General features: G+C 38.5%; 1 protein-coding gene across 3 annotated transcripts in view; it reads left to right on the plus strand.

Moving 5' to 3' along the window:
* Window positions 1-21349, plus strand: part of LOC113529967 (formin-1) — a 76571-nt gene that overhangs the window by 53102 nt on the left and 2120 nt on the right. For all 3 annotated transcript variants that reach the window (XM_053237642.1, XM_034308304.2, XM_053237641.1), the window contains 4 exons: window positions 4500-4592; window positions 11569-11620; window positions 18255-18404; window positions 21222-21303. In XM_053237642.1, the coding sequence (XP_053093617.1) occupies window positions 4500-4592; window positions 11569-11620; window positions 18255-18404; window positions 21222-21303 (377 nt within the window). The remainder of the gene's footprint in view (window positions 1-4499; window positions 4593-11568; window positions 11621-18254; window positions 18405-21221; window positions 21304-21349) is intronic.

The following is a 21349-nucleotide window of genomic DNA, read 5'->3' on the forward strand; positions in this document are numbered from 1 at the left end:
CATCTCCCAGAAACATGCCAATTGGTAGATTGACTACTCTAAATTATGCCTAGATGTGAATGTGTGTGCAAAAGTGTGTGTGTGTGTGTGTGTGAGTGCGTGGTGTCCTGCAACGGACTGATGTCCCATTCAGGTTATACTTCCGTCTCATGTGCAGTGTTCCCACGAATGACTCTGCATCATCATGACCCTGACCAGGATAAAGCAGTTACTGAAGATGAATGAATGAATATGCTTGTGGCCGGACCACACTGAGTAAACAGAACCTTGTTCCACAGAGTCAGAGGTTCCACAGTGTGAATCATCGAAGAAGTTGTGGTACCTGAACATTTTTGCAGTGTTGAGGCCAAACAAATAAAAGAAGGGCCAAATCCATCAGTCTAGTTAAAAATGCAATTAGAACCTGCCAATATGGTCCAGGATGTGAACAGTTTATAGTGGAATCGATTCCAGATTGTTTTACCAAATATTGAACATTAAACACTTTCCACAATAAACTGTTCAGATCCTGCATCATATTCCCCACCTAAGGCTTCTCATGTTAACACTAGCAGCAGCTTGTTCACAGCAGTGCCTGTCAGGTTCATCTTGAGTTGCAAAGCTTATTTATTAGTGCAGTTCTTGCAGAGTTAAAGTATTTACAGCCTTTGATAATGAGTAGCAGGTGAAATAAATTTGGAAAGGATCTCTGCACTTTTTTATATTATAACCCAAGAAGCCTTGTTTTGAAGAACTAAAGAAATGAAGTTAGAGGGTGCCAAGTTTCTTTATTTTTTCACTCTTTGTGGGCGTGTGTGAATCCAGTTGTTTGGCTGGACAACAAAGCCAAGCATTGGCACAAACAACACAAACATGTGTCGCAGACTCAGAATGGGTCAAAGCCAATCCATTCACCATGTCTGGACTAATTCTAATGATCTAAGATGATGTCAGCTTGTCTATATAATTGTTCCCATTACACTGTAATAGAAAAAAACTGGTTTTAAAAGCGCTGTTTTAATCATGGCTAAATCAAAGGTTGATGGACTTACATTTGATATTCTGTATCCTAAATATAGTCATGCCATATATATATGGTGTGTAAGTGTGTTATATATTATTGTATATATTGCAAAATGCAAAACTGCAAACCAGTTCTGAGTAATTAATATTTTAGTCATTTATATTTTATTACAGCTGAAATGCAAACATAGGGTGAAATATAGCACTTAATACAGGACATCATTTTCCATAAAAACTAAAACATGTGGGATGGAGCAAATGATATGTATGGGCTGGAAAGCTGGCTCAGCTCCTAACGGGCTCAGTAATTACATGATGAGTTAAATCAGGTGTCTTTGAACAGGGAAAACACAAACCAGGCTAGGCATCTGTGCATGGGATCCCCGGGCCTGGGCTTAATAACCCTTTCCATAAGAACAACAGACTTGTGTCATTGTTGCATGTTAAAAGTGTTAATGAATAGAAAATGTTTACTTTTAAGTTGTGTTGCTATAAAATCTCGTTGAATATATGAAAGGCAGTGATTTTGATTACAGGAGACTGATTGGGTAATGAAAAGCGCTATTTCTTTTGTTACATTCTGAACTGCGCCCAATTTTGACTAAAAAAAGGTTTTAATAGCCATCTGTTTGGATGTTTCCATGTACATACACACTCGTTTCTCCTCATGTGTTTTCTTGCTTTAAGTGTTGGCAACAAGACACACAATCTCACATGCTTTTCATTAATCTCTGGCCAGTCTGTATACCCATCTAGCTGTGGTGAAACAAGCTGTCAAGTCTTTCCCACTGACTTCTCAATTTAGTAAAGTTTATGTATAGAGTAAAAAACAAGTGTGCTGTTGACCAGATTCTTCATCATCACATTACTTGAAGTAGAAAATGATTTATATATGAAACCTGGGTCCTTGTCTTTAAATTCTACAGATTTGTTATTAGTTTGAACATATCAAGGTTGTATGTGTGAAAACCTGTCAGATGTTGCTGTGAATTCAGGAAAACAGTCAAGATATCCATATCCAAGATATAAACATGTTTTACCAAAACTATAATGGATATAAGTCTACACACCCCTGTAAAAATGGCAGGTTTTTGTGATGTAAAAAAATGAAACCAAGATAAATCATGTCAGAACATCTTCCTCCCTCAATGTGAAATTACAGCATATAAAAATTAAGTGGAAAATCAGATATTATAGGAAAAAATAAAAAAGTTACAATAACCTGGTTGCATAAGTGTGCTCAATGAAATTATTCTGATTAACCCCAAATAAAAAACCAGGTGTTTCATGTAGGATTTTCTGGATGAAACAAATCTTCTTGGTTTCATCTGACTGCTGAAGCCATGGTCTTCAAAGAGCTTACAAAGCATGCATGGTATTTCAATAGTTGTAAGGTATCAGTCAGGAGAGGGGTATCAAAGAATTTCCCAAACATTAGATGTACCATGGAACCCCATAAAATCCGTCATCAACAAGTGGAGAAAATGGAGCACCTCAGTGACGTTACCAAGAACAGGCCATCAATCCAAAATTTATAAAAGGACAACAACAACTTACCAGGGAGATAAGTTGTACCTGCGACAGCAGTCTCTCGTATTCTTCACATGTCTGGGCTATAGGGTTTGGTGGCTAGATGGAAGAGCTTTTCTCACAAAAAAACATCCAAGCTCAATTAAATCACACCAAACCATTTGGCAAAATGTGTTATGGTCTGATGAGACCACTTCCAAAAGGTATAATTCCATAATCCCAAAAGGTATGCTTGGGGCAAAAAAAAAAGCACATCACCAATGGAACACCATCCCCACTGTGAAGCATGGTGGTGGCAGCATCATGCTTTAGGGCTTCTGCCAGAACTGCATTTATCAAGGTGGATGGAATCATGAAAATACCAGTTGATTTTAGTGTAAAACCTTCAGGTGTCTGCTAGTAAGCTGAAGATGAAAAGGAATTTCATATTTCAGCATGACAATAACCCAAAGCATACATCCAATCAACAAAGGAATGGCTTATCCAAAAGAAGATCAATGTTTTGAATGACCTAGCCAGAGCCCAGACCTGAATCCAACTAAAAATCTGAAGTGGGCTGTGCACAGGAGATGCCTTTACAATTGATGGATCTAGAGTGTTTTTGCAAATATGAGTGGGAAAATATTGCCAAGTCAAGATGTACCATGCTGATAGACTCTTACCCAAAAAGACTGAGTGGTGTAATAAAATCAGAAGGTGCTTCAACAATGTATTAGTGTACATAAGGGCTGTGCACACTTATGCAACCAGGTTATTCTAAGTTTTTTATTTTTTTCCTAAAATGTTTCTGATTGTTTTCATTTAATTTTCATACACTGTAATTTCACATTGAGGGTGGAAAAGGTTCTGACTTGATTTATCTTGGTTTCCTTTTTTTACATCACAAAAACCTGCCATTTTAACAGGGGTGTGTTTTTATATCCACTGTATGTGGAAATGTTTTCATTTTTTTTATTTTGTAACCTTGCCTTGGCTTTTTGTTTGCAAAGATCGTGATGGGTAAAGAGCCACTTTAACAAACATAATGGTGAAAACAGCCTAACGATATCTTCAACCTTGCTAGCTAAGTGTGGTTTTCTCACAATTGGATCAAATTGCTGGATAGTTACATGCCACAGGAACATGGACATGAACCAATCAATTCAAATCAGATACCAGCTTTTAAAATGTCCACGGTGCTCTTGCACATCTACAAACAACAGCAGACAAAGTTTTAAATGTTTGTATGACCTAATAAAAAGATATTATTAAGAAGAAAAGTAGTCACCAGATTAAAATTAATCAGCGATTACTTCCACGTGATCAGTCGAGTGAAGAGATGATGATGAGACTCATCTAATAAATGTGACATGTGACTTTTACCTCGGGTGATGAGACAGAGACTGTTACAGATTAATCAAAGTGATAATCAGCATTTTCTATTGTAAGCGTAATTCTTTAAAATGTTTTCCATATGTAGATCAGGTTATAATCTATAAGAGTTAGACATGGTGTTTTTCAGTTTAATTGGAATTAAAAGCGATTTTCTCCTTTTTTCACATTTGAGAATAACCAGACATTAAGTTGTAGTTGAGATACATGCAAAAAAGTATTTTCAAAACTATATATAATAGAAACGTCAAAATTTGACCATGTGAAGGGTTTTGCCACATGTACTGTATATAATTGTATATAAATACTATATGCACTGTACTGTATATAATTGTATATAAATACTATATGCACTGTACTGTATATAATTGTATATAAATACTATATGCACTGTACTGTATATAATTGACATTACATTAGGTTATGAATGATGCTTCTTGAACTATTTTAAATATGTGCCAATTTTCTACTAAATCACTCTAAACCATATTTTGTACATCATCACTGTTTTATACTTTATCACTTCTCTAACACAAACATATTTTGGTGTCAAATATTTAACCGCCTTCCTGTTGTTTCTCTGTTCTGTTCCGCAGCCTGTGAAAAAGACGTACAAAATGTGTGTGCCAACTCCTCAGAGGAACACCTCCATCCATTCAAAGACAAAATGGACACTTTTCTCACCACAGGTAAGTGAAGAGTAAAATGGAGCAGAACGATTGCTGCTACAAACTGGACACGTCTGATGTGGTTTGCCTCATGCTGGTCACAGTGTGTAGCCAAAGGGAACCAATTAGCATTTTGTGTGTGTGTGCGTGTGTGTATCCCGGTCCTTAAAGTTGTTTGTGGTTTCTTGTGTGATCCACAGTGGGATAGCCTGTAAACTGACTGTTTTGTGGTGACTCTAGAAAAATTATTATTCTTTCTCTCATTAATTACCAGTTGACCTTTTTCACTCTCCCTCCAAATAGTGACCCTTTAACCGCTGTTCGCAATCTTAGGTGCACAAACTTTATTTTATTGTGTGTATTAGTTACAGAATGAAATTGAATATCTCCCCCACACAAGGGCTTCTGATTCCTTCTAACCTGCAAACCTCTTCATTTTCATTCATTTGTTCAGTGAGTCAAAATCACTTAATATAGCATGTCAACCAAAATGGCAAAGATTGTTTATAGTGAGCACAAGAGACGGCTAAAATTTCGAGTGCCTTTCATGTCCAATCCCAAGAACTGGACCAAGTTAAACATGGTGTACCCTTTTTGACATTGCTTCTATACAGCATCTGAGACTTGACCTTTTCCTTCATTGAGAAGCTGTCCACAGGGCTGCGGAATGCTAGCCGGTTTCACTGAGCGCCAACCTGAGGCCTTAACCCAGCCAAATAGGGATCGGGTTGCCCTAAACTAGCCGTATGTACTCAGTGGTGCTATAAAGCTGGCAGGACATCTCCGAGTGGGCTCTCGTAAAGCCTGGCCTGCCTCAGCAGGGATGGCTTCAGGGGACCACCATGGTAGGAGACATTGTGCCATGACTGTGTCTTCAGTTGTCTTAATCCAAAGGCCACTTGCTAGTTTGCAGCTTAAATTGCTCTTATTAGGTTTGAGTGTTGAATAGATGTTTATTGAATGCAAAGACTTATACAACCATAAACCCCGATATACTTCGCAAAATAGCATCCACAGTTTCAGGATCTATCAAGCAGATGGAAAATGAAAAAAAAAAAATATATCAGCATTACAAATTAACTTGTTACATTAATCATTAACTGTTATATAAGATGCTGGTTAAATCCAATGTTCTTGACGTCAGTTTACTTAATAGCAGCTTCATAAAATAAAAACAAATTCCACAAATTCTGAGATGTCCATTGCCAAATCTGTCGCACTTTGGACAACACAACATTTCACCTTCCAACTTTACAGCCCCTTCTATCCAATATATTCAATGTTTGAGTTCATTTTAAAATATCTACACTCTGTCTGTACTCTTAAAAAGGCGTTCCTTAAGATTTCATTGGATATTTAACTCTAGTCATCTAAACAGATTCTACTTGAAATTTGAAAAAGGTAAGTTGTTTTAGGGTTTCTCTGTTTTAGGGTTCTACACAGACCCTTCAAGGGTTCATCCAGACAAACCAATGGCCGCTTAAGGGGGTTAGAAGGTTTGAAGCTTAAGGGGAAGGTTTGATGGCCTGATTTTGATGATCGTATATTGTAAAGAAATTCTTTGGTCTTGAGTTGAAATTGGTGATCTTAGAACTCATAATATAGCATGCCCACTGATTTAGTGCCATTGTGAACAAAGACAGCTGATGACGGTTCTGGCAGTGTCCGATTATTTAAAATTAAATCTCAGAGTGTGATCACTGCCATCAGAAGCCATCAATTGTAAAAAAAAAAAAAAAAAAAAGAGAGAGAGAGAGAGAGGGAAGACTACCTTTTTTTTTCTTTTCTTTTTTTTTAGAGCCTACACACTTGGTACCCAGTGAGTTGCAGAGCGACCATGCATGCTACTGGACAGGAAAAAATTTAGATATTATCACAAGCGCACTTTAAAGAATTGACATTCCATGATTTGTGTCTTCCAGGCAGCTCTATACTCCTCTTCTGCACCTTTTAAAATGTGTTCTCACTAGGGATAAAGAGATTGACTTTTATTCTAAGGGCGTGTTTCTGTTTATACGAACCCGAATCGTGCTGAGTGTGACGAGTCTTATCTGCACAGTATAAAACAAACATGAGGTAGTTGCCACTACTGAGTTTACAGAGCCATGTCTTTTGAGTGCAAACTTTCCAGTAGGATAATTGTAAAGTTCTCTTTGTAAACAGAATTCATTTGGCTTTACTCCTGTTTTTGCGTTTGAAGCAGTAGGAGCTTAGCAATGACATTGTCCTTCTCATGAGCTAATTCCATGACTCCAATTCACAAAACAAACGGAGATTAAGGTATTAGAAAGAGTGAGAGTGTTTGTAAGTCAGAGCTCTATTATGGTGGAAAAGGAGAAGCAGGTTGATCCTGCTTCAGTGGTTCAGTAATTCAGGGCAGCTTCTCTGAGGGATTATGGGTTTGAGGGCTTTGGCACCGTTTTCCATGGGCCAGGTGGAACAGGCGAGAAGAAGCTGAAGTGCTGTTTGTCTTCAGTGTGTTACACTTACAGCTCAAGTCCCTACTTTTTGACTCTCCAGTTTATTTTCAAGAGATGTGCTGTCACTTTCATTCATTAGTGACAGCTGATACAACAAAAAAAAAAAACAGAAATTAAATCTTGCCTTATGTTTTTCACAGTACTCGGTGTCTGTATCTATGCCAACTCTATGCTATTTCCTCACACTATTTAAATGTGTGCGCCCATGTGTGTATACATAGCAGTACTCCATAATTCATATATGAATGCTTTACAGTGAGGTCTCAGTGACAGGGTCTCTCGCAGCGGGAGGCGCAGGTGAACTCAAACGGCCTGCGTGCAAGCTCTTAAACCTGCCTGTGATCTGAGCAGCTTTAACATCTTCCAAACTCATTCATCCATTTTGTTATAATCCATTTACCTTCCAACCCCCCCCCCCCCTCCCTGGCTCCATGACCTCCCGCCCCTTTTGTCCCCTTTAACAGACCTCCCCTGCCGCTACCTCCATAGGAGAGCCCATGCTTCACTCATTTAATCGGTCAATTAGTTATTCTCTTGTAATCTGGTTACCTTACACCTCACTCCCATAATGCTCCACACCTCATATTCATTCATTCATTTTTCCCATTTATTCACGCGTTCAAGTCTGTACTTAAACCTCAACCTTGTAAAGGATTATATAACACACATAAGCAAGATTAAGCTTGAATTTGGGTTTATAGTTACAGAAAGGTCTGATAATAGTTTATGCTGTCAGGAGAACATCAGAGCTACATGTCATGCATGTGTGAAAAACAAAACAAACAAAATTTTTATAGCTTCAATTAGTATGAGATTGCTGTAGACATGATTGTTTTTCTGTATTTTATCCGAAATGCTGCTGTTCTATTAGTAACACTTAATTTTACAGTACATACCTTGCATGTTGGACATTCAAGTGCATAAATACATATGGAAAAAATGATTAGGTATGTACAGGAAGACTACAGTGCATTAATTACTCATATAATACATTATTATCAGCATTATCTTCCATCCATCCATCCATTTTCTGTAGCACTTATCCTACACAGGGTCGCAGAGAGCCTGGAGCCTATCCCAGGGGAGTCGGGGAACAAGGTGGGGGACGGGGTGCTGGTCCATCGCTGGGCACAATCACACACACTACGGACAATTTAGAGATGCCATTCGGCCTACAATGCATGCCTTTGGGCTGTGGTACAAGATGTACAAGAGGTTATTTATGATAACCACAAAATTACCTAATAAGTACTAGGTACTTACTGTACTGTAAAATAAAGCACAACCATTCCATTTGTCAAGTTAAATGCAAAGCTCATCAGAAGATCAGCCAATGAAATGGCCATACCATATATAGTGAGGGGAAATGAGTATATTATTTAATACACTTCCAGGGCATATATCCACTTCAAATTGCCACACACACATGTCTTTTGACTTGGTACTTAAAAATATGAACAAAAAAGTATGTATTGATAAGCATAAACAAAGATATGTTTAATCCATAAAGATTACGTAAATATAAATTCTGCAAAAAAAAATGTTCTTGTGCAAGAACGTCATTATAAAAGACGCTTACATTGGGTAGGAAGATTTCACACAAGTAGCAAACATGGTGAAGGTGAAGGAGCTTCCTAAAGTTCTCAGGAACATTATTAAACAACACTCAGGTGGAAAAAGCTGCAGAGCCGTAGGAAAGACCTTGAACATCCCTGTCAGTGTAATTGGTTTGAAAATATGCAGGTGGAAAGTTCATGAATCACAAATAATCGTCCCCAGACAGGTGTGTCATGCAAGATTTCACAACACACTGTCAGACTAATGATAAGGAAGGTAAGAGAGAAGGCCGCAGTCCTCAAAAAGAGTTGCAGGATGACCTGAAAGCAGCAGGAACAACAGTTACACAGAGAACAATAAGCAATGAACTGCACCTCAGTCATCTCCATTCCTGCCTCCCATATAAAACTCCTCTGCAAAAAAAAAAAAAAGAAACAGAAATGCACGTCTAAAAGCATTTAGAGAAATCAGAACTCTTTTGGAACAAAAGAAGAAACAAAAATAGAACTCTGGCAATAATCTTGAATAAGCTTGTCATGTTTGGAGAAAAATGGGTTGCATGTATGATCAGGTCATCGGCCACGAAACTGATTCTGGGAAAAAGATGGATATTTCAACAAGACAATGACCCCAAATGTTCAGCCAAAACAACTCGAGACTGGTTTCTAAACAAGAAAGTGAGGGTGCTTGCATGGCCTAGCCAATCTCCTGACTTTATGGAGGATTTTGATAGTGCGAGTCCATCAGAGGGCCCTTCGTAAGTGCAAAGTCAAAAGACATTAGGTGTGTAAATTTGAAGTGGATATATACGCTGGAAGTATATAAATAACACAAACAAAAGTGTCCGAATACATGTTTCCCTCACTGTACATACAGATGGATGATAAATTAAAGGAAAAGAAAGCTAAAATTCCTTAGTAAGGTGTGAGCGTTTTCATCCTGGAAGAGACCGCTCCCATCATGATAGAAATTTTTCATCATAGGATAAAAATTCAGTGACCAGTGAGAAAATGCTCCAATGAAAGTATCATTTTAATCTAGACAGTCGAATACATGTGTTACACGTCAAACCTAGTTAGAAGGCTTCACAATTACCACTGAATTTGAGACTGTGGTTACAGGAGGTGTGGGGCAAGTGGTGCTTTCGAAGGAGTGAGTGGAGCTTTTAAAGCCTTAATTTATTGTAGCTCTCAGCGTGCGAGTCCCATAACTTTCTAGTTAGCTACTACTGGTTTCATGTTTACAGAGAGAGCTCTGGGGGGAAAAAAAATTCACACATCCTTTCCCTCTCTCCGCTCTCACGCCGCTCTTATGAGTGGCCCTACCACCTCCATACACACATACACACATCGAGGGAAAGAGAGGGACCTCCGGCGCCAGTCCACCCCTGCTGAGACCAACACCATTGGTCATGGGCCGCCCCTTTTTGTCCATTATCCCACCACAGTGCCCCTCTCCTGTCATTTGGCTCACCTCTGATAATCAGCCACACACACACACACATACACACGCTAAGAATGGAACGGGGTGTTTTGCAGCGCACACTCAACTCCCCCCACTCTTTACCCCCAACCTCCTCAGCTAAGACCCCAAAAACCTGCCTTTGAACAATTTTTGGAGACTTCCCCCTCTTAAATCTTTTCGAGTAGGAAAGGCCCCCCCCCATCAAAGTTTAAAAAAAAGGATGAATCAGAAAAAATGCAATAAATCTGAGATCACAGGCTCTTTCTGGCCCTAGATAAATTCTTGCACCTCAGCCTGGCCCACCGTACACATCTGCCTTGCATTTAGACACTTTTACATAGCCACCACAACAGCCTCCAGTTCTCAAGCTTTACTCCTTGCTCTTGCTACACACGCACACACACAGAATCAAAAAATTGAAGTCATTCAAAAAAGTAGTCGAGCAGTTGTCTTTTCCATAGTTAAAGCAAAAACTGTTTCAGGACATCACTATTTTTAGGCTGTGGCAAAGAACCTGCCAAACCATACTTCACTTCAACTGATATACACAGGCTACAAATTAAATTTACAGCTTCAGTGCTTTTGGCTAAACTGGTAACACTGAAGGTAAATAAATCAGTGTAATAAATGTGCAAAATAATAAATCTGTGTCATATTACACTATTTAAGATGTACCAATTTTTAAAATGCACTCATGATGGCTCCGGTGAAACGGGTGATTGTGAAGCTGAGAGCGCAGCACACTGCAGAAGATGCTTATAGCTTAATGATGGATGGTGGATGCAATATCTACAGCAGCGTTCGGGAGGTTTTTCCACCATGTTCCACTCCGGGCTCAGTAGCATCCAAAAAGAAGTCTGGATCTGCCTCTTTAAGCTGGCACACCGCTGATCTGACTCTAATCTAGCTATGTAGCATTGGATAGTGACATTCAACCCGTGGCTCCGAACGCCTCCCACAGTGCAAAGATCTTATTTAAATTTTATTTAGCTTTAAAGGAGCGCAAAAATAACTGCGGAAGAATTCCTTCAGGAGCAGACGAGAGTGGGCTTGAAAAACGGGCTCCCACACACCTGTACACTTCATGCAAAGTGATAATGTGTTAACAGTCCATTAAAGTGAAGAAAATCTGAATAAAACAGGATTGAGTGTAGAAATGGTTTCATCTAGTCTGAAATATTTTTAGACTAACGTAGTATATTTAGCCTGCTTTCTTTACCGTCTGCGTCACTGTTTTTTTCCAGTGCCCAACTAGCTGACAGTTACCCACAGCACTAGTGAATGCGTTTGTCGATTAGTCTGTGTAACCCCTACAATATTGTCACACTGTTTCTACTGCACCAAAATTTTTTGGAATTTCTGCTATTTATCCAGATTCTTACAAGTTTACTACTCAGTGAAACATTAAACAGATGTATTTATTACATTCGTAACATTCTGGCACCTTTGTAAGTTTAGATTTGTGTTGAGTATTTCTGTTGTCTGTTCTTCTGCAGCAAAAGCAAAGTATGCGGCTGAAGATGACCGCCTCAACGCTGCCCAGAAAAGGTAGGAGATCCATTAGTTATTACGAGAGCCTTGTGTTTACAGTAATTGTTATAAGTTTGGATGAGAAACTGTGCATTGCTATGCATGGAAGTGTATGACATCCACTGGGGAGCACAGCCAAGTGAGATTTATGAGAGATGTCAGCCAGGCATCGCTGGCTATTCTACATGGTAGGAAGAGATAAGCAAAGACCACCTCGTCTCAGCATTGGATAATAGTAATGCTGCACATTTGTACAGTTGTCTGCAGCAATTAGTACTAGGTGATAAGGAATCAGGTGAGAGAGAGTGTGTGTATGAGTGTGTGAAGGAGAGAGAGAGAGAGAGAGAATGCTCGGTTGCCGGTAATGTTATGGTTTACACAGGACTTTCTTCTCCTAAGATCAGAGGGAGCACTAGAAATGTTAGACAGTATCTCTGAACACACACACATACACGTTTGTCATACTATCCTTGTGAGGACCTTATTAATGCAGCTAATTAATGCTGGTCCTACACTTAAATTTAACCCTAACCTTAAGTTCAGTGAACAAAAAGAAACCCTTTGGCTCTTTTAGTTTTTTAAATAAAAAAGCTTTTAAAAAATTTTGTTTTGGCTCTAGGGGATCAGCCAAAGGTCAAAATGATTAGATATTCTACCCTTTTTGGGACATCCCCCCAACCCCCCAACCCCCAACACACACACACACACACACACATACACAGAGGTGGGCTAATTCTGTTTTGCCATATAGTCTTATCACTTGCATTAGTGACTCCCATGCAGCTGGTTTTGGTGATTTATGCAGAAACATTCGACTCGCAGATGCCAAACTGCAGACAGTATATCTGGAACTTTTCATAGAGGCAAAATTACTCTTGAAATGACAAACAAAGCAAATTGATTATTTTTCCTTGTTTACATAGAGACAGGGGACCATGGCAACAAGGCAGATTTAATCCATAAATCAAAAAGTGTGCATGCATGCCAAAAAAAGGGACGTCTCTCTGATCATCAGCAAATCATTTAGCCCAAAACATTGAACCTGGCTTTATCTCAGGATCTCCTAATTAGCCTTAGTTTACTACAATAACACAGCAGAGGTTAACCTCCTCTCCATGACTCCACTCTCAGCAAGGTGTTGAATTGACTAATGTTGATCAAAAGGCCCTAGCGGCTAAAAAAGCTTTTTATTCACCATTAATTTAGTCCTCGAACAAGACCAAAGAACTGGCCATTGCAAGGAGGAATGAGTGGTACACCCCAATTTCCCATGAACACACCTCATTAATGTGACATCCTGGTGATGGATATGGCTACACACTCAAACTCCTGGAGCTGGGTGGGCGTCCATACCAGAGGGGAATCTACCTTTGCACATTTACACTGTGTGGCTTGTGTGAGTGCCAGATTTCTTCATGAAACTGTGGCTCTGATCAGTAATTTTGCACCGCCAAATATTTGCATCATGGATAATAATAAATAAAAGCAAGAGCCAGTTACCAAGAACATATTTGTATAATTCTAACTGGCCTTTGCTTATTAATAATGTTGGTCTTTTTGTAGTGTTTCTTTAAAAATCTAAAAAAAAACATGATGTATGACTGGAAATACGTTTCCTTACCATTTTTTCATATATTTATACCACAGCACTATTATTTACTATAGATTCCCTAAACTAATTTGTTCAAAGGTATTGATTCATTTTCTGTAACAGCAGCTTTGACAGTTGTCAGATAATTCAAATCACAGGTATATATTATTGTGCTCATTCTAATACGTTATCATTTCCGTAGTAACACCTCATTCAGAGGGACTTGTATAGTGGATGCTCCACATACGACTAGGGGTGTAATGATACACTCCAATCACACTTTGATTCACAATATTGGCTTCATGATTCGATTCAGTTCTAATATTTTGTACAAAACTGTAACAAAAAAAATTATGACTGAAAGGCACCATTTCAAAACAATGGAAAACAATGTGAATTTTCGTTTACAAAAACTATATAAATCAAGTATAAACTAAATAAATGAAAAATTACTATGAACAGAGGGTTAATATTGTATCAAAATGTACTACAGGTTCAAAGGAAACTATAAATTTTCCCAAAAATTTGATTGAATAAATAAAAAGGCTATGATATAGAGAAGATGATCAACAGAAACATAATGAGCTCCATAAATAGAGCTCCAAAGTCGGCTAAACTGCACTACCTCCACAGCCTTGTTCTTGGGCATTGTAGACTGCAGCGACACAGGCCTGGTGTCAATTGAAAGCTACTGAAGAGCTCTTTTTAATTGTTATAACATGGTTATGTAACCATATAACCTATAATGCGTGTCAGTCGTTATGATTCGGAGCTATTGGTCACTTCACAGGTGCAGATGATTCCTGGTAATGGAGCAGGCTCTCCAGTAAAGAATGCGATCATTGTGCTCTCTATATATTTTAACTCTATGGGTTGCGCAGATTGGGACCTCTGATGTTCAAACGGTGCAATTGCATTAGATGCATAATTAATAGAATGCTGAATTTCCACCCTGTGAATCGCACATTTCCACAATGCACATGATCGCAAAGCAAAGTTACTGAATTCCAGGGCTCAATCAAAAACAACAGCGGTAATAATGACAAGAAAAAACTCCCAGAGGTGGAATAAGCAAGAAATCTTGAAAGGAACGAGACTCAAAGTGGAGCCATATATACACTCACCAGTCACTTTAACAGGAACAACTGTACACCTGCTCATTTACGTAGTTATCATGTGGCAGCAGCACAATGCATAAGATCATGCAGATACAGGTCAAAAGCTTCAGTTAATGTTCACATCAGACATAAGAATGGGGAAAAATGTGATCTCTGTGACTTTAACCATTGCATGGTTGTTGGTGCCCAATGGACTTTTTTTTCAGAAACTGCTGATCTCCTGGGAATTTCACACACAACAGTCTCTAGCGTTTACACAGAATGGTGCGAAAAACAAATACCATCCTGTGAACGGAGGCTGAAACACCTTGTTGATGAGAGAGATTAGAGGATAATGGCCAGACTGGTTTGAGCTGACAGGAAGTCTATAGTAACTCGAATAAGCACTCTTTACAACCATGGTGAGCAGAAAAGCATCTCAGAACACACAACACATCACACTTTGAGGTGGATGGGCTACTACAGCAGAAGACCACAACAGGTTCCACTCCTGTCAGAGAAGAACAGGAATCTGAGGCTATCATGGGCAAAGAATCACCAAAACTGGACAGTTGAAGACTGGAAAAGGACCAGGCGATTTTTTTTTTCTTCTAATCTTCAACTGTCCAGTATGAGTGAGCCTGTGTCGATGATAGCCTCAGATTCCTGTTCTTGGCTGACAGGCTTGGAACCCAATGTGGTGTTCTGCTGTTGTAGCCCATGTTTTGTGTATGCTGCGATGCTTTTCTGCTCACCACGGTTTTAAAGAGTGATTATATGAGTAACTATAACCTTCCTGGCAGCTTGAACCAATCTGGCCATTTTCCTCTGACCTCTCTTACCACTTTTCTTACAAATTCTCAGGAGATCAGCAGTTTCTGAAATACATAAACCAGCCCAGCTGGCACCAACATCCATGCTACGATCACAGAGATCACACTTTTTCTTTATTCTGATGTTTGCTGTGAACACTACCTGAAGCTCTTGACTTGTATCTTTTGTATTTTTGTGTACAGGTATTCTGTGTGTGTGTGAAGAAAATGTTGCTTAATTCAACTGAAGTAATGTTGCTATAGGAAAGTAGACTAAACCAATGAAAGCAATATGACACATAGACTGTTCTAGACTAAAGTGTCAGCTAGGCTGTTTACTGAGATGTGTAATAAACTTGCCAAGATTAAGTGGCATGCCAGCTAATGTGTGTGCCGTCTCATGACTCTTTTCTCATAGTCTTTGATGTCGGTCTGTGTGCCTCCAGGGATGCTTCTCGGAACAATAACCTATTTATGATTAGAACCATCTTTTCTTTTAAACGCTTTCTTAGTCTGTGTTTCTTAAGGGTTGTAAATGAAAAATAAGGAGGAGACTTAGACAGGGAAATATTCAATTTCTAGCAGGCAGTAAACGTAAAACCTGACTTCTGATGGTCAGCCCTCTTAAGAGAATAAAACAACATTGGCAAAAAAAAAAAAAACATGTATTGTATTTGCCTATAAATTCAATGTAATCATCTGATTTTATATGCTGCTGAGCTCAGTATTTATTTCATTATAGGAGGTCAATTTCATATTCATAGATAAATAACAAAAGTAAAATGCTCTGATAATGGTCATTGCCCTTGGAGTGTATTGTTTAGAGACATGCAATATCATTTTATACAAAAGGCACAAAAAATAAGGTTAAGGACAGACTGTCTAATGGCATATCAATAAAATTAAAATCAGATCCACTCTGAGCTGTACCGTCAATAACAAGACTACTGTTTTCCTTTAGTGAAAGCTTCACATGGGTGGTGGTGATAGACATGGTGGTAGTTTAGATAGTATTGCAGCCTCAGAGTTCCAGGGTCCCAGGTTCAATCCTGAACTCGGGTTTATTGTCTGTATGTGAGTGTGCATGGATCGGCATCTCATCTGGGGTGTAGATTTTAGGACAGACTCTCTAACAGCAATCCTATTGTGAAAAAAAGAAGACAATCAGAAGTGCAGTCAAAGATCTGCTGTAGATTGACCTTGAGCTGTACCTTCAATGACAAAACTACTTTCCTTTAGTTATTTTTCCCTTTAGTGAAAAAATAATTTAAAGATTAATTTAAAGAATTAAAAAAAAAACTGTAATGATTCCCACCATGATCTTGACCAGTATAAAATGCTTACTATGAATGAATGAATGAATGAATGAATGAGTCAACATAAGAAAGTCTTGCAGTGCTGGTGCCTTAAAGCACTAGACCTCCAGTTTGTTAGTAATGTAGAAAGGGAAGACCCAAAAGGATTAGTAGATTAAAAAACTAAACTTTTTGAAAGGCAAAAACACAAGGGTTTAGTAAGCAAATCTATTCACAGAGTAATCAGCTTAATGAAGTGAGGTAGATAAGGCAGCAAACTTTATTTTCTGCGTTACAGGACTTTCCTGACATATCCAATCTAAACAGCCCTTTAACTTTCCCCTGTTCGTGATATTCTGAGCTGCCACACAGGTGCCCATTAGTCACACTGTTCCACTTGACTTGTGGCTTTCTGAACATGTTCTGCTCCCCAGTGGCTTTCTGCATCCAATAACAGATTGGTTCCCCTTAATCTTATCCCACTGTTAACTACTCAGAACAAAGGCTGGTGTCACAACAACAGCCAAAAGTATTAGTGATCGTTGTAAAGACAATTTTCTCAGCAGATATAAGTGTAATGTTGAATAAGTGGCTTTATTCAATCTTATTATATCTTTATTCTTGATCATACTTTGTCTTTGATTCTGTGATCAAGGCTTGTTGAAGTGATCTCAAATCTTTAAAAAAAAAAGTGCATTATTAAGAGAAGGTAGTGTTAAAATACCTGAACCAGGTTGTATAACTGTTCTATTTGGGATATAAAGATTTTTAAGGGCTAGCAGGGAATATCAGTTTTATAGAGACAGAGATTTTCACTGTTCTGTATTTTGCTAAGACAGTCTCTTTGTTATTGCTATTTCCCTGCCATTCAAAGGGAATGAGGAGAATGTCTGTACAGTTCCAAACTACTAGCAGCAAGCGGTACCATTATGATGGAGAAGGATCTGTTTCGTTCATGACCCTCAGTGATTTGTGTCTGTTCCTTGTCCAGATCATAAAAGGATCCAATGAGAAAATAGATTAGTGTGTCACAGTTCATAAAGCTCAGAATTTCAGAGTTTGTCTAAGAAGAGAAAGAACTGAACGTTCCTGCTAGTTTTTAGACTTCCATGGCCATGGAAGGCCCTGGATAACAAATGACCTATAGTTTCGTACTGTACAGCGTCCAGAAAGATTGGAAGAATCTTGGCACTGGCATGGCACCATCCGGCACACAGCACGTATCCTATTAGCACTGTGCTAGGCCCCATCCATCTGGAGGTCAGGGGAGGACTGTAGATCCCCATGCAACCTTCGGAGTCATGGCTGGCAATAAGACAGGCATGACAGCGGCAATAGGAGAGGCGCTTTAATCTCTGAATCAAAGCAGGTTGCTGAGCAGAGTGTAGCGTCTGCAGCTTGTGGAACACTGCTGTGAACGCTGGGAAAACATCAGGTTCAGTTACAAGTGAATTATCTGTGGTACACTGAGTTTGTGAATACTCAGAGGTTTAGTTAGAGAGACTTGAGAGCTATGAAATATTGACATGAAATCTTTCTTATTGAATTACAAGCACATCTTCTTATTTGTTATACGGTGCTGCACTGGGGTTTTGCAATTCAGTCATTCAGCTGACTGAGGATTGTCCTAGGACTGTCCCAGTCTCAACTGTCCAAGGTTAGGACTTGTGTGATTTCTCAACATGTTGAAACTCTGACAGACTGTGACCTGCCCTCTCACTTTCCAGTCTCTTTCTGATCTCTTACCTCTGAGTGGAGATGTCAGGAAGAGTAGTGGATCTCCCGCCAATGAGTCAATGCTTCTGTTCAGTCAGTGTTGTCTTGCTCTTGTCCAACTCTCACTCCTTTTTTTCCTAGCTTCCAGAAAATGGTCACCTACTTTGGGGTCAAGCCCAAATCTGGAGAGAAGGAGGTTTCACCTGACTATGTTTTCTTACTATGGTTTGAGTTCTGCAATGATTTCAAGAGCGTATGGAAACGTGAGAGTAAGAACATCTCCCAGGAAAGGTGAGTAAGAGTACAATGTTTTCAGACTCTATGATTGATGCTTTCTTATTGTTATAACTTTTTCCCCAGTTAGTTGAGTAGAAAAAAAAAGAAATGAAAGTGAAAAATTAACCAAAAATTATTTTTTTTCTTGTTAAGGAGACTGATGAAACATTCCATTCCCTCTCATTCAAGTATAAGTATAAACATTGAATAGCTTTAGAGTGCCTTATTTAAACTTTCCCAATCCACTGGCTGGCCAGTGAAATATTCTTCTGAACATTTCCTCTATTTCCTATATTGAACATGAGTGGATTTTCCGATCCAAATCCAAGTACATTTTTTCATAATGAACAGATAATGTGTTGTAAACAGATATAAATACATACATGAATAGGGGGCACACTCCTTTGTGGTTTATTTGTTTGTTTGGTTATTTTTTAAAGCGTGCCAGATAGATTCACGCGGCATCTGGTTGAGACGAAAGATTTCCATTTAGACTGGAATCCAGCAGGACGCAACAAAGAGGTCATGTGAGCAGGAGGTTTTAACTTTAATGCGGGCACGAGCGAGCCATCAGATATGAAGCTCACAGGACACGTTCATGCCCCCATGACTACGTTCATGTCCTTAGTAACTGCCTGGTCAGGTTTGCGGTGGCTTAAATTAGGCTGCTAGTTTGCTAATATTTCAGGAAATAGAACCAACTAAATTCATTAGAAAATATTGCAAGCAGGTACAAACAAAAATAATATACACACGTGTGATTATCAAAACAGTCCCACACACATCTCTAGTCGGGACCAATTATGATCTCAAGTGATCTCAAGCTAGAATTCGAAGAGCAGTGTTTCCCAGTGTTTTCGGGGTGTAGGGTTCATATTTAATTTAAAAAACAATATGGATAATTGGAGCACTAAACAAATGCAGATACAGATTGTGTTACACTGATCCTTGAAAAATTGTATGTAGAACTTGACAGCAGATAAAAGGGGTTATAAGTGAAACAATTTTAGAAGGCTTTAATTTTTAACCAATCAAATGACTCTTAAGGAAATCTTTTTTTAAGCGTGTAGACTAAACGATTAATCAATGGTTCGATCAGTGGAATGGAATGAATGGAGTCCAAACTGCATGAACATTTATAATCAGCCTTTAACTTTGCTTCTGTGTTGTTTGAAGTTAACACACATTATTGAAGTTTAACGCTTTACCCTACACCTTTACCGTCATTAAAATTCTCACACTCTCTATCATGTGCTGCAGTACCTTCGGTTACTGCGTTTCAATTAGCCAACAAAGCGATGGAGCCCCATAACACATGCCAGACTCTCAGCCCCACTTGCAATTGCGTCTACTGACTTGAGACCCAGCCCAAATCTTGCAGACGATACAGACAAATAAAAATAAACTACTTTTGGGCTGTTGTTTAAGGTCCTAGGGGCATCAAAGCTTCGGCCCTGACCCAGGGCATCTCAGCCGGGGGCAAAGTACCTCTCACTGCGGCCCCCTGGAGGCTTTACTGGCACAGGATGGGGGGGGCCGTTAAAGCTAGTGCACATGGTGATATCTTTTAAACCAAGCTCCAAGCTGAGGAATTCAGGGAGCAGGGTTACTGTCAGTCTGAAGACACTTTACGGCTTTGGGTACATGTTCGCACGAGGTGCACACTAGAGATATCCAAACTCATTTTGGCACCTCAGATTCTTTTCCTTCTTGGGAATGATTTACATCGTGTGTGAAGGAGTTATTCAAATATTCTATATATTGTTCAAAGTCCCCACAGACCTTCTGAAAACTCTTACATAAAATTAGCTCACTTGTCCTACCTAGACATTAATAGATGGATGGATGATCTTTTTTTTTAGTGCATATCTGAATATGAAGCAAGATACTATCTCAGAAATTAAGCTAGTGTTTTTTCAAGGAATTCCAACAAGCAAGTGTGATTTTATGATTGAAGCCATAAAATGTTCTCTGTTGTAACTCACCATTTATTTTATACAAGTTTGATTCTTGCAAATTTGCTTTGATGAGGCAATGACTTCACAGTCACTTTTTGGACATTTTGTTTGGGATTGTTTAAAGAAATGGCAATTATGAAGTACTTTGTTCAGAACCAAGCACTTTGTTTACTTTTATATTTATGGTGTTATACACCTATCACGCTATGCACTAATAAGGAATTCTGAAATAGCTATATTACATTAACATTATATTATACATTATTTCCAGGTGGGACGTGATTATTAAAATTATTAAAACCCTAACCCTAGCTTATTTTAATAAAGAACCTACTCTTTGTTTTATATACAGTGGAAGTGTAGATAAACAAACAATTTAAGTAAATATTCAAGCACAGCTTGGAATTATAAAGTGCCTGACAATTCAGCGATTTTTAGATATTGAGTCAAAAATTTTGCCTATCAACTATACAACCAGTCACCTTTTTAAATGTTGTATACTTTTAAGCATTATTTTGGTTTAAAACTTCTCACATATATTCAACGGCATTTAAATACCATTTTATAACTTCAACGTGTTGCAGTGTTTAATTTAGAAAATTTAATTAGAAAATACTTCTACTGCAAACCCATATGTTTCATGTAGAAACTAAATCTGAAAACCATTATACTGGGTTTGACGGTTATCATTACATGAATTATTCACAGCGTCCCACCTTTTATTCCTAATTAACAAGTTAAATCTTAAAAAGGAAGACAAAGAGCGAAGTGTCTTACAACTTAAGACTATTTTTACTCCAAAAAATATTGAGATATTTATATTTACACACACATATATAGTTTTTAAGCTTTATACTGTCACAATTTTTTTTAGACTTAAGGAAGCTCAGCTGAATGTTCAAAAGATCACAGCTGAGAAGAAAGTGGAGACAAAAAAGGTCAATGCCAACAGTCTGGTAAGAAACACACACACACACATATGAATTACACACACAAATACAT

This window comes from Pangasianodon hypophthalmus, chromosome 10 (assembly GCF_027358585.1).
Source record: "Pangasianodon hypophthalmus isolate fPanHyp1 chromosome 10, fPanHyp1.pri, whole genome shotgun sequence".
Taxonomy (NCBI): domain Eukaryota; kingdom Metazoa; phylum Chordata; class Actinopteri; order Siluriformes; family Pangasiidae; genus Pangasianodon; species Pangasianodon hypophthalmus.